This window comes from Candoia aspera, chromosome 2 (assembly GCF_035149785.1).
Source record: "Candoia aspera isolate rCanAsp1 chromosome 2, rCanAsp1.hap2, whole genome shotgun sequence".
In the NCBI taxonomy this organism is placed as follows: Eukaryota; Metazoa; Chordata; class Lepidosauria; order Squamata; family Boidae; genus Candoia; species Candoia aspera.
The window spans coordinates 32,345,676-32,360,207 of NC_086154.1; the positions used below are offsets into that span (position 1 = coordinate 32,345,676).

At 37.4% G+C, this 14,532-nt stretch overlaps 1 protein-coding gene across 2 annotated transcripts in view; it reads right to left on the reverse strand.

Annotated features, from left to right (window-relative positions):
* Nucleotides 1-14,532, reverse strand: part of LOC134489117 (contactin-3-like) — a 157,155-nt gene that overhangs the window by 26,066 nt on the left and 116,557 nt on the right. For both annotated transcript variants that reach the window (XM_063291599.1, XM_063291598.1), the window contains exons 9-10: nt 3,804-3,931; nt 1,431-1,606 (exon numbers count right to left, since the gene is read on the reverse strand). In XM_063291599.1, the coding sequence (XP_063147669.1) occupies nt 1,431-1,606; nt 3,804-3,931 (304 nt within the window). The remainder of the gene's footprint in view (nt 1-1,430; nt 1,607-3,803; nt 3,932-14,532) is intronic.

Below are 14,532 nucleotides of genomic sequence, written 5' to 3' on the forward strand. Positions count from 1 at the left end.
GTAGTCTTGGCACTGTAAGAGATTTCATTTACAGCTTCAGCTAGCAAAATTAGATCTGTGCTGCTGTGGATAGTTTACAGTGACAGGAAGGTCACCTTTCCTGATGAGAAGTCTGCTGACCCATAGAACACAAATCGTCAACAGGCTGGGTGGAATTAAACAAGTAACAGCATTGTAACTATTTGTAATACTGATATCTGCACAATTTCAGCTGATATTAGTCTTTCTGAAATGATAATTGCAATGTTAATAATTGAGGGAGTTTGGTAGCCATCTAGCATAATCTGAGCCTTATCTGTTGGATCCTATGGGAATTAGTACATGATGGGTAATACATCATTTCTAAGATTTTTACTATCCAATATCTAAACCAACAAACAATAAATAATAGTGATACTTAACAGCAGCAAATTTTAAAGTCACGACAAGACAATTTAAAAAACCTCATGAAAATAAAAACTACTTAAGCCGTAACAAAGCAACTAGATGCCATTAACTAGAAGACTAACAGAGATGTGAAAATACAAAACATTTGCCTACTTGAAAACGGAACATCACTGGCAATGTGCACAGTTTTCTGGGAAATAATTTGGGGTTGTAGCCAAAAAGCCTGTTCTCTGCCTGCAAGGACACTTGGAGCAGATTGAACAAAAGGTCAAGAGCCTTACCTCCTACCATACTATCAAGAATAAGTACTATTTGCAAATATTGTTTTTCTTGACCTGTGTTGCATCTGCACTTTTCTGAAAAACAAAACAAGAAGATCTACTCCCTTTTTCCTGTTTTCCAATTAACCCTTTCTCCATGAATGTGTGAAAATAGCTTTTTTTTAAAAAAAAAAGATCCACAAAGGTGGGTGAGAACTGATACAAGATGAGAGATGATACTATTCACCAGTGCCTGCCATCATGCAGAATTTGACTCTTCCCCTCCACCAGCAGACATTACTAGTGACTTGTATCATCCCTGCCCTTCTTTAAGTTCCCACCTACCATTGTATTTTTATGTGGATGGCCAGGCAAATTACCTACATTTTGTGAACAATTTTTCAAATTGGGTTATGTGAACTTTTTCAAATACTGCATCTTCTTTCATTTTGAACGTCTTTTATATGGTGGGGAGTGGTTGTAGGCACAGAAATATTCTACCAGTGTACAGGCTGCTTAAAACAATGAAAAAGAGGTTTTTAAATATGTAACTCTTTTTTATTTTGCAAATATTCATCCACTGTTTGAGACAATCAGCAATATATAGTAAGCTCCATGCTATCATAATTTATTTAACCACAAAGCCATAGTCATAGGCCTATCTGATAGTGATAGTCAACAGAATACAATATAAAGAGGAATATAAAGCTCTCATTTTTGCTCTTGCAACATGATTGTATGTCTAATAATAAAGGAAAATGTCATAATTACATTATAACTTACCCCACCTACTCTCTCAAAATGAGATGCATCTTTTCTGAAGTCAGTCAACACACTATTAAAATACCATGTGAAACTTATATCCAGCAGTGGGTCATGCTGAACTTGGCAAGGTAAAATTACACTTTCTCCTACAGTCACATCCATATTTGATGGTGCCAGTGTTATCCGGGTTGGTTCTGCAAAGAACATGCAGTCAGTTCTATCTACTTGTGCTAGTGTGTTATATTCTTGATGCTTTTTAAAACAATGTTCTATCCCATTTAAGAGTACACATAAGAAACTGCTTCGTATCAGATTTTCCAAATTCCAAGTACACTCCAGGAATATTAACAACACCACAAAAATAAAGTAATAATGTTGCAATCATTTTATATCTGCAAAAATTGAACTTAACAGTCTAATCCTTTAGAGGGAATCATGTAGACAGATCCAATGGATCCATAAGCTACAGCGTGGTTGATTTCATGCTGCATACACCATTGTGTGAACCAATCATTATAATTGGTAAAAAAGTGGTTTTTGGGTTATCACAGAGTGTGAATACCAGTGTGGCTTACTCAACAAACCATGGTTAAAATAAAGAATAGCTTAGTCTGATAGACAAACCCAAGCCTCATAGTTCTCCCACAATGGGATGAATGTGATAATGGGACTATTCTGGCATTTCTTTGCCACCTGGAACCATATGATATAAGGAGCAGTTGCAAAGGCCTACTTGCACTCGTAAGCCTGGATAGTCTGATCAGAGAGGCAGAGACATGTATGTGCACTTTAGGAGCTCATTGCAAATACCAGAGATAAAATTCTACGAAATCAGAAGCTGTACAAAGTCTCCTTCTGAAATAAGAATATGCTGTGCGGGTATTCAGGGATAAATATTTTGCAGAGACAAATGCAAACCCTGAAAGAGGACAAAAGAATGACAAGTTGAGGGCATGGTTCCTTCCTTGCTGGAAAATAGCTACCATTACCATCCTTCCTCCTTCGTGTAATGGATTTCTCTGATTTTAAAGCAAATCATTCCTCAAGAATTGGTGAGGACAAAAAAAAGCCTTATTTTTTGGGGTGGGGGGCAGGTTAATATGAGGCAAATAGTAAGAAACAGTTAGTGAGAAGCAAAATTGTTTGATGCCAACTCATATTGCTCCTTAACCTTCAAGTCTGGAAAATGGCCAAACAGGAGGGAGTTGAGAATAAGTTTTACTTATTTACCCCTGCTTTGGGGTCCACAAAAAGGATGCTCAAGGTGATGAAACTTGCAAGCTGCATGTTGCCCACTAATGTAGAAGAGAACTAAAACAATTCAAGACATTTGTTTTTTTTTTTTTTTTTAAACATTGTTGATCTATTATTTAATGTGCAAATTAAGTAAACTGGCTTTTCAAAAAGAATAAGCCAAGTTGTAAGCATTTCTTTCAGGGGTAGTGGTTAAGGTGCTGGATAGAAACCAGGAGATTGAGAGTTCTAGTCCTGCCTTAGGCATGAAAACTGGCTGGATGACCTTGGGCCAGTCACTCTCTCTCAGCCCAACCTACCTCACAGGGTTGTTGTGGGGAAAATAGGAAGACGAAGGAGAATTAGGTATGTTTGCTGCCTTGAGTTATTTATAAAAATAATAAAGGCAGGGTAAAAATAAATAAAAATAAAATAAAATAAAATTTGTAGTGACAGTCATTGACATCAAAACGGTGGGCACAGTAAGGCAATCAAAGCCCCACCTCATTCTATGAGTACATGATGCACATTAAAAAAAGGCGGGGCTTCAATTGCCCAAGTATGCCCACCATTCTGACATAACTGCAGAAAATGTCCTGTTTTATTTGCAGACTAGATTTAAAAATTGTATTTCATTTTTTGCTCTGTCCTCCTGCACTTTATTTTCCAATTCGTACAGCATCTTCCCTTTGCCAAAATGGCTGTGGTGTTGACTCCTATTCCCTGTGGACTGATAAAGCAAGAACGTCCTGCCTTTGGAACCTTTACCGGGACATTCCATGGCTATAAATAAAATGTTGTTCCCTAGTTTTGCAGTTTTGTTCTTTAGATTCTGGAGGGGAGGTCCATGCCTTCCACTCAGGATGTTAACATTTGATGGCATATCTTAAGATTTCCCCAACCTCTCATGCCTTCCTGCTTTCCAGAGGCTTTATGGCTATTCCATGCCATTCTGCACTTCAGACAGAGAAATAGCCATTCCAATGCATAATGTGGCATTCATAGCAACTTAACAAGATCTCAAATTATATATTCCATGTGAATTATGTACACAATGTCATTCTAAAATAAGATGAAAATTCAGAATAAAAATATCTCTTTCACATATTACTCAATTCATGTAGTTTTCAAGTGAAAGACTATTAGCTATCTAATTACCTGTAACTAATAAGGTAGTTGAGCTACTAGCTTTTCCAAACTTGTTCTCTGCCAGGCAAGTGTAACTTCCAGCATCTGATTTACTCACATTAGCTATTTGGAAGCTTCCATCTTTTAACAATGATATTCTAAAAATAAAAGAGGTAGAAAACATAGGGTTATTTTTTTTGGGGGGGGGGTCTCTGACCATAAATTTTAATAAATTAAAATATACACAAACAGTTCTTGTAACAATTCTAATATGTCTCTGTACCTGAGATGACACAGTACGTTCCATACTGTATTCATTATCGGATTACATAATAAGGTATTTGTTTGAGAACTTCCCTCTCTATGTTTCCACACTTCAGGGAGTCTGTGAATGAAAGCAGCCCTTCTGAAAATATGCAACCGCATGTTTTATTATGAGTGCAAGGTTGTGAGTGATGTCTTTTCAGAAAGCAATATGGAGTGGAGGATTATAGCTTTATTCCCCAATCCAACTGGAATCTATCTCCTTCCCCCAATGAGATAGCGTGCATGGGAGAAAAGCCCCACAGAAGCCAGTAAGGATTTTTTCATCTGCATTCTAGCGCAGCTGTGAGAGGGGGAAAGGGAGAAGGCACAACTGATCATATTGGGGGCTTTCCCTTCCTGTATGGAGTGTTTTGATAAGGACTGTCCACCGTATTGTGCAGCTGAAATTAACTTAAACAGAACAGATTCGTGCGGGACGCAGGAGCGGCTGCTCCAAACCTCAAGAGTAGCTGCAGGGAGGAGAGCCAGAGAGGTGTGTTAGGAAATCATTTGTGCAAGGCTGGTATGTAACTACCTTCTCCCTATTTTACGAACTGTTCCTTTGGTCCTTTGAATACAATATAAGCACTACTAAGACAGAATAAGCACTATTAAGAATATTAAAAGAGGAATTGTCTGAAGAGTAAGGACTCTACTTCTGACATGCTGTGGCCCTCTTTCATGCCAGAAGGAGAAACTGTCTTAGCTGAACCAGTGTACTTCCCCATTCGTGTCTTATCATGATGATTCATAAGAAAGCAATACACCAAAGTAATAGAAAAAAAATATCACTGGTACATTCTGAAATCATGTTACAAGGATGCTTTTACAACTTAAGAACTTCTTCAAATGTTTATTTGGTCTCTGCTGGCTCACTAATCGACTGCTCTTCCTTATATAATCCCAGTTTCTAGTTAAAAGAATAACCAGCAAATGTACCTGAAATGGGACTGATATAAGGGACATGTGAATCTGGTATCTTTCTACAGGTAGTCCTCGACTTACAACCATTTGTTTAGCAACCATTCGAAGTTACGACGGTGCCGAAAAAAGTGACTTATGACTGTCTTGCATTTACGACCACTGCAGCATCTCCGTAGTCACGTGATCAAAATTTGGGCATTTGGCAACCAGCATGCATTTACAATAGTTGCAGCGTCCTGGGGTCACATGATCGCCATTTGCGATCTTCCCAGCTAGCTTCCGACAAGCAAAATCAATGGGGAACCACGCAATTCACTTAATGACCATGTGATCTGCTTAACAACTGCTGCAAAAAATGTTGTAAAATCAGGTGCAGTCATGCAATGCCTTGCTTAATGGCCGCACCACTTAATGACAAATTTTCCAGTCCCTATTGTGGCCGTAAGTTGAGGACTACCTGTATACTTTCAGCCATCTTCAAAAGCCATGCTGGTTAACTCTGAAAATTAATTAGCTTCTGCTCCAGAGGATATGTTACAGTACTAGTTTCACAGCACTTTTTCCAGTACTGCAGAGCAGCTCTGAAATGTTGGGAATTCCTGAGTTGTCCCATCTTTGAGATTCCCCCCTTACCTGCAGAAGCCAAGGCACCCTAGTTTTCCCCACTGAATGAGGAATGACTTGTCACTTCCCTACTTTCCTTTCTTTCTCTTTCCTCACTGAAAAACTAACGGGGCAAGGTGAAAACTAAGGTTGGGAGCACTGTTTTCTGCTGTGGTACTCCCTTCAGTGATTGGCTGGAGACAGCACTGGCCCAAACAGGGAGGGGAAAATGAGGACAGTTGCAGGATGCTGCACAGCATCATGAACATGATGATGATGATGAGGGGCAAAGGCACTGGATGTGCAGAGGGCCCTCTATGTTAGGCATCTGGTGGCAAAGTGATGTATTATTTTTTTTCCCAGCCATGGATGGATTGGGGGACTGGAATGCTGGAGGATGAAACTACAATAATGGAAAATGTATGGTGAGTTAAACAAGATGGACAAGCTGGATCCAAGGATTATCAAGCTTGTTCCTCTGGCAAATAAGTTACAATTATTTCACATTGTGTGTGAACTGTTTTACGTCTGAAATTATATGAAACATGTTTCTTTGCTTCTTCTTCTTCCAAGTATAACTCCTGGTTTGGTTTCTAATCGACTGCCTCAATTAACATTTGGCAAGGTAGAAAAAGTTGCCCAGAGGACGGAACCTGGCTGCATGCTGACACCCATCTCTGCTTTAGTGCAAGATCAGTCTCTGCCCTCAAGGACCCTTTTGAAAACAGACTACTGAAAGGGACTGAAAAATGATTGATATATGCCATGCACATTACAGATTATAGCGTCTGTGATTTCATTGGTACCATAAGCAATAGTGGAAAGGGAGAAGATTATTCAAATATGATTACATAAGCTTGTTTTATAATCTCAAACTGTTTTTAGAGATATCTGGAGATACACATATACCATCTTTCAACATCAATATGCAACAATGTTGACAGCTCCATCGATTTTGCAACAGAAAAAGGGTCACCATATTAAAACAATATCTATCATCTAATTATAATAAACAACTTATCAAATGCTGAGATATAAATTAAATGAACCACATTAATAATATTGATAATAATGTATAATGTCAGTTTAAGACTACATATATCTAAGAATTACTTTCTAAAATGACACAAAACAAATCTATAACAGAAAAAGGTAGTATAAAAAACAAAGAAAAAGTGTTATTACCAAGGGAGGCCAATGCATATAGCAAAGGAACAATAGCATGTGTCAAAACATTAGTCTACTTTTACAAAAAGAGGACTGAGGACTGAGAGAAAAAAGTGCACAGATTGTTTAATAATGCCCTTTTTCAAAATGACTGGCTCTCATTAAAATGGCCTATCTTTTAGCTGAATATTGGAAATGGAAACATTTGTCGTTTCTTCCATTTTAATGCTCTGCTAAATCTTGTCAATTTTATAGCTATGACTTATCTTAATAATAATTTCATTGTTTTAGTATCAAATCTGGACTGTGAGTACCCTTAAGGATGGTAGATACATTGATAAAACTGTAAAAAATGCTTAATATTTGTATGGCTTCAATAATTATCCAACTGATAATATAGAAAAGATTAATACCCTTTCTCTAGAGAAAGAAAAATAAATCCAGTTTTCAATACTGACTCCTATTAAGTTATTCTCTCTCGAGTGAAGTATTTTTTGAAATGGTCTATCAAAAGCTCTGTGAAGGGGATTATCTAGGCTGAGAAAGAGTGATTAACACAAATGACAGTGGGGGGTTGTTCCAATTTAACTATGCAGCAATATTTATGATCCCACTTATAGTTGTTTTAAATGGACAGTGAAAACTAAATTTTATATAAAGAAATAAGCCTCAGATCACCATAGATATAGGTGCTATATATAGCTAAGGATGTTATAAAATAACTAAAAAAATTGAAACTAGAAATATAGCAATAGTAATAGCTTATGTGATCTGATACAAACAAAATAAAATTGCAGAAGGTCTTTTTTTTAAAAAAAAACCCTCAGATATCAACACTTTTAGTATATAGAAATAAAGCCAATCATATTGACTGCCCATCTTTGTAAGCTGAGAATGGCCTATCTCTTGTAGTGTATGAGTTTGGGACAAAATGGTCCCACCTGGAATGTCCTGGATTATTCCAAGTTGGCTGCATTCTCCATTGTTTCGAAAGGTATGGCTATGGGAAATAATGGGTACTCAGAACAAGCCTTTCTTTTCTCTTTTTGCCCCAGATTCAAAAGAGTAGGTTGTATGGTAGTCCATGCTGACTGCTACCCAGCATCCAACCAAGAGATAGAAGGGCCACAGAGATGATTTGACTTGAGACAATCCAGAACTGGCTTTCCTCAGTTGCTGCTTGACTCTTGTACAAATAAAAATAACATAATTAAGGCCAGCAAATAAAACCTGCCTGTATTTGTATTTTAAAGCAGGAAAAAAACAAAGCACCTACCATATATTGTTATGTGTAAGAGCATATAAATGTAAACTGAATAAAAATAAATACGTAAAATAAATATGTAAATACAGAATTCTCTTGAAGCTCCAACAGGACTGAAAAACCAGCATGCATTTTCAGCAAGTACATTGTGAAAAACATCAACAAGGTACAACAGAGTGTACACAGAGAGCTCAAGAAAGCTCAACAAACTCTCCAAGCCAACAGAATTGAACATATATATGCACTCTGAGAGAGCATTCTCAAAAGGATACAAGACCATGTTTTGAATACAGTATACACCAAACATTCAACAAACCAGACAGTCTTCATCTTTGTGCTTTCACATAGATATCAAACAGCAAGTACAAGAGCCAAGGCTAAAGCCAACAATCAAACTGGTAAAGAAAGATCTTTTTGAAAATACTACATTTGCTTAGTTCAGCTTAGATGCTTATATGAACTCTGTGTCCCATTGATGCTTTGTCTTCCTGGTGCCTTTAAAAATGAAGCCTCATTTCATTTATAAGGGCATCTTGAAGCTGAAGATACAAGAACATGCATACCTAACCATGGAAATCCTTGAATGCAGACCCTCACTATATTGCCAAGACTTGTCTGAAAACACAGCACTAGATGTATAAACTTTTCATTTATCTGCCTTCCACCGGTTTTAAATAGACTTGTTTGCAGATTACCTCATAACGTTAGAGGTAACAGGCTAGGTGCAGCCAACCTCATCCTTAACAAGGAAAAGGGGCAGGTAAAAAAACACACAGAAGCAAGACTCTATTTTAAAGGAAAAAAGGTAGACAAAGCATGGAGAGCTCAGGTTCTAGAATTCTTTCCAAAACCTTAATAGCAGCTCTGCTCTGGATAATCTGACCAAGAGGGAAAGGACTTGAGGAATAAGGATACACTGGGGGATTTCTTTCTGGATTTTTTTCCTTGGCAACCCTCAGCCACATCTGGCCTATTTTCAAACTTGATCTTTCTTTTGCTAACTTCTTCCACCAAAACACTGATCTCATTCTACTCACTTGTTGAGAACTATCCTGCTGATGGACAGATTTCTTAAACCCTTTGAATAATTTATTTCCAATGTTCTGTTGGGTTGGAAATAAGAAGGCTGAACTGAAAAACCGGGAGGGAGGAGGAAACCTCTCTCCCTTTACCCTCTCTTCATCCACTCGTGAAGCCTACTTCACATCTCTACTGGCTTCCAAATACTGATGCTATATTAAAATCAGAAAGTCCATTTAAAAATCAGTAATATAAACATACATCTGTACACCAAGAAACCATGTCCGTATTTGACCGTCAGTTCTCCTATTGAAAACAGGAGCCATTGTTGAAACCTTTTAAAGATTGTTGGGTATATTCAGCTATTTGGTGTTACAAAACTGGTTTCCTCTACATTTTGGTACATGCTACTCTATCCAGCAATAATTTAAAGTCTCCTATGTCTGCTTAGAGCTTTCTCATGTGGTTTGCACTTGCCATCGCTTCTTTTCTTAGGTGTACTATGACTGTAAAATGAAATCAGCCTGGATAAATGCTGCAGTCTTCGAAAGAGCTGAGCCAAACTAGATGCAGTGATAAGAGAGCTATTACCCTTCCCATGTCTGCACATATAAAATGAAAGCCAAAAATTCTTATTTAGCATTTAAAATAATAGGTATGTAGGACTGAGAGGCATAGTGATTTTCTTTTCTCTCTTGAAACTTACTTCTCTTATTCCATCTTTTCTTTATACCCACCTCACTTTTTAAATCAGAAACAGAAAATTGGCTGAGTCAAAGACTATATGCAGGTAGCACAAGAATGGAGAAGAATTCAGTTCTCTTCTTGTGCAGGAGTCCTGTCCCAGGGTTTTACACGTGAATGAAGCAGACGCAAGACCTCTCCTTCTGCCCCATCCATCCCCCAGCTTGGTTTTAATGCCTACTGTGCATCTTCATATCTTAAAATCGTATGAGCTCAACCTGGAGAATAGTATCAGTCATCACTCATTTATAGGAATATCATTCTTCAAAATGCTCACTTCATTTGCTTAAATAAATCACTTTACTTGCTTGAAAGGTGGGATACAAACTTTGGGGGAGGACACAATTATATTCATTAGGAAAATGGAGAGCTCTCTCTCTCTATTCCATCCTACTTTCCTTCTTGTGAGCCATTTCTACTGACCTAACATAAAATGATGGATTTGCCAGGAAACTGAATTTATTTATTTATTTCTAAATAACATTTATACAGCCACTGAACTTAATCAAGGTGACTGGGTGGCTTACAAAAAAAAAAGCCACAAAACCTAATGGAATGAATGCAAAATGCAATCCTTCTCTCTCAAATAATAATGAAACAATCAATGATTGATCACACTGATCATGATGGCTCTAAGCGTTCACAGAAAAAAAAACCCTTGTTCTTCAAGGCATCTCTGACTTTACCTCTAAATTGTCTAAAACTCATTGCAGGGAGACAAAGAGTCTACAAATCAACTCTGTTCCTTCCTCACATCTGGGTTGGGAGAAAAAAAAATCCTGAACTGTCTTCGGTCCTCTAACTATCCATTGGAGAGGCGGACACACCAGAACACCTCTGGTGAGCTCAGTGTGAGACATGTTAATTTTCTCTTGGCAATAGCTTGAATCTAATGATCAATCTAATGGAAGACATTGTTGCAGTACTTAGTATCTGCCCTGAATGGAGAAATGAACAGGCTAGGACACCCTTTTTTATATTAACACTGTGAACATGGGCTGTGAACTAGACTATGTGGTTTTACATTTCATCTGTTTTTATGGATGTTTTGGTTGTATATGCTGCCCAGAGACACTGGAGTTGGGGGCTATAGCAAATTCACACACAAAACCTGAAAGATTACAGAATAAATCAAAACCTTTCTTTGCTAAATCTAACAGGGCATCCAACTGAAAGGCAAGGGGGTAGGTACTGAAGTCATTAATTAAAGCAAATTTGTGATCCTATAAGATGATGCCAAAAGGGAAGGGACTCTAGTCCTTGGAACCAGCCATGCGTTGCAACTCCAGAGCTCAGAGTGAAAAACAGCAGGTGGTGACAGCCCAGTATTTTGCTGACAATGTTCAATTAACCAACAGTTGTCAATTTGCTATAAACTTAAAATAAAATTTGGAAAAGCTGAGCTAATTTCTTCTCATGACCTTAATCCTTTGTTAATACTTCTTGACACTTGCCCTTTTTTCTTGGCTATTTATTCATATACCAGGAACAGGGAGGAAGCAAGTTAAGAATAAAGGAAAGCAATAGGCTATTAAAAATTAAAATATGTTGGCTGGGTTCTATGAAGAAACATTAAAGAGATGAGAAGCCACATAGCTTTGATGGGGAATAGTCCATCATCCAGAACAGGGGCTTCAAACCCCAGGCTTCAGATAATTCATTTCAAAGAAAGGAGTTAGAGTATATCCATCAAAATATTTTATTCCACTCTGAATTTGCATCATTTTTAAATTAGTAGCTAATCCTAGGTTAATCTAATGCATTTATGTTATAAACCTTTGGAAGATTTAGGTCAAAAATTCAAGGCAGTGTTTTCAAGGAACAACTTCTCTGTGGTTGTCTTCTTATCAAAAGCAGTGATGTGTGCTTGAGCAGGTTCATAAATCTAATAAAGCACTTTAAAAAAGTAACTATTTTTTGACAAGAGGACATTTGAGCACATCTGTGCCTGAAAACCGTGCAGTCAATATATGCTGCACATTCCTCCTTCTCTGTTGAAAAATCCAGCTGCATAAGAAATTTCCAATATAGTATCTTATACTATCATCCTATGAATGTTAGGATAATATTCACTGAACTCAGTAAGACTAATTTCAGGTAAATGTTCATTAGAACCTGCAGTAATACTATTGCAGATGTTTTTATAAACATGGGATGGGAGCTTGGTTGACTCTTTTGGTTCTGAAGTTCTTTTTTTCTTGCCTAAATTGCTCAGTCTGCAGAAAATGAGACATTTTTAAACATATGGACATGACTGATAGGGCAGAACTGAAATAAACTGTTTATTATTCTTTCTTCTCTGGCAAATATGTTCCTGAAAAACTACTGTATGACAAGAAATGGAGAGACACATGAAGGAGTCCTGTACATTTTTCCCCAAAAGTGCTGAGGGGTGGGGAAGGGTAATAATAAATTATAGTATTAACTACCAAAGTTAAAAAAAAGTTTAAATAATTTTAATTTCTGTTAAGAGCTTGATCAAAGAGGCAGGTCTTCACAGATTTCCTAAATGCTAAGAGTGGGGGAGGATGTAGTGACTACATTCCATAGTCAGGGATTGGTGTATCAGAAGGCCCTCTCCTGTACAGATTGGCCTCTGACTGTAGAGGCTTCTTCAAAAGGGTCTCTTTGTTAAGCCCTACACAGCTTGGCAAGATGAAGGAAGCAAGAGTTATACAGGCTACAATAAAGTGTCTTTGATGCTTGTCTTGGGATAAATTCCAACTCTCATTTATATTGAGTTAATTAAGACAGGGTCTATTTAATTGATCTGAAATGTTTCTTTCTAAATGTCTTGCCACCTGGACTGAATTGTCATTTATAAAATAAGCTACCAATGGAATTTCCTTCTATTTCTTGATTGTTTATGTCTAATCACCCTTTCATTTCTTTCCTAGCCTCCCCACAATTTCTCACATTGTCCTGGAAACAGGTTAGTAACATAAAAGGCAGTCCCTTAGAGAGACAGTCTATAAAAGTCAGTATCAAGATTTTAAATTGTGCCTTATCACAGTGTAGGCAGTATAAGATATCTGTAACTTGTACCACTTTTCAAGGGAAACCTCATGGAGAGGCCTTGCAGTAGTCAAGACTAGATCTAATCGAAGTGTGGATAATCAACACCAAAGAAGGTGTTCTAGTTCAGAAAAAGTCATACTAGCTCACTGTGTAATTAATCAGAGGTGTATCTCACCAGAACTGCCATCTGTGACTCTAGTGATAGTTAAGAATGAAGCAGCTCTCCTAGAGTGTGAATCTGCTCTTTCAGGGGGAATGTAATCCTACTGAAAACAGGCTGACGTGCAATCCCCAAATCCAGTTTCCTGTTAACAGTAGAACTTCTAACTTGTTTGGATTCAATTTCAACTTGTTTTCCTGCATCCAGCCTGCTATCAAACTTAGCAGCATTTACAGTAAGGGTTATTTGAATAGTAATGGCAAAAGAACTCGGATCTTCAGATGGCCCTCATCAGCATGGGGGAGATGACGGAACCCAGTGAGACACCACGGATCACTGGCCTAGGTATTCATCACAAAATGGGATACTGCTGCAGCACCTCCCTCTCAGCACCACAGTTTGCACATACTGTATCCTGACAAGAAGTACTAGACCCCATGTAAAGACACTGCCTCCAAAGCAAAAACCTGTCATGAAGTCCAGACAGATAACAGAGTAGAATCATAGAAAGAATTAGCTGCAAGGAGCCATTTAGGCCATCATGTTCAAGCTGCCATCCAATGAAAGCATCCAGATTAAAACATCCAAGACAACTGGCTGTCCAGTTTCCACTTGAAACTGAGCAAGGTTTTTTGTAGCATTTAAATAAAATCTGCCTTTCAGTAATTTAACTCCATTCTTCCATGTCATGCATTGTGGGATGAGAGCAAAAAGGACTTAACCTTTTTCTTTATTATAGTCTTTCATGTATTTGGATAGTACTAGCTTTTTCTAAAGACTGAACATACACCCATTCATTCAAACGCTCTTCATAGGACTTAAGTTTCTAGTCCCCCGATCATCCTCATTCCCTTTCTCTGAATCTGTTCCAATTTTTCTGAATCTTCTTAAAGTGCAGTTGGCGGAATTGGGCATAATAGTTTGGAATGGGGTCTGACCAAAGCAGAATGAAGTGGAATGATTACTTCCCATGATTCAGAAATTATACTTCTATTGATATGACTACAGTTGAATGTCCTTTTTTGTAGCTCGATCACACTGCTGACACATATTCAACTTGCAATCAAATATTATTGCAAGATTTTTACTTTTTCTATCCATCCATCCGGCCATAATCCATCCTACATCTATGTATTTGAGACTTGTTTTGAAAATGAAATAATAACCATGATTTGAATACATTTCAAAAGGAGCTTGACAGATTAAAATAACAGAATGATATTTAACAGAAACAAATGCACAGGTATGAAATGGATAATCCTTGGCTTGATAAAACTTGTGAAAAAAGATATTGAACTGAATGATCACAAAATATAATCTTCTTATGAAAAAGGTAAATTAAAATGTTGGTTCTTCAACAGAAGTATAGTTTTTAAAATTATGGGAAAAATACTTCCACTCAATTCTGCATTTACTATTAGCTTCTTCTGCCATGGAATTCTACTTATCATTGCTTTGAGAATATTAAAATCCACTTTTTCGTAGTCCCAGATAAGCATTCAACTCATTTAGTTTTAATTTTCCTTATTATCATGAATCCAGTAGTACCTGAT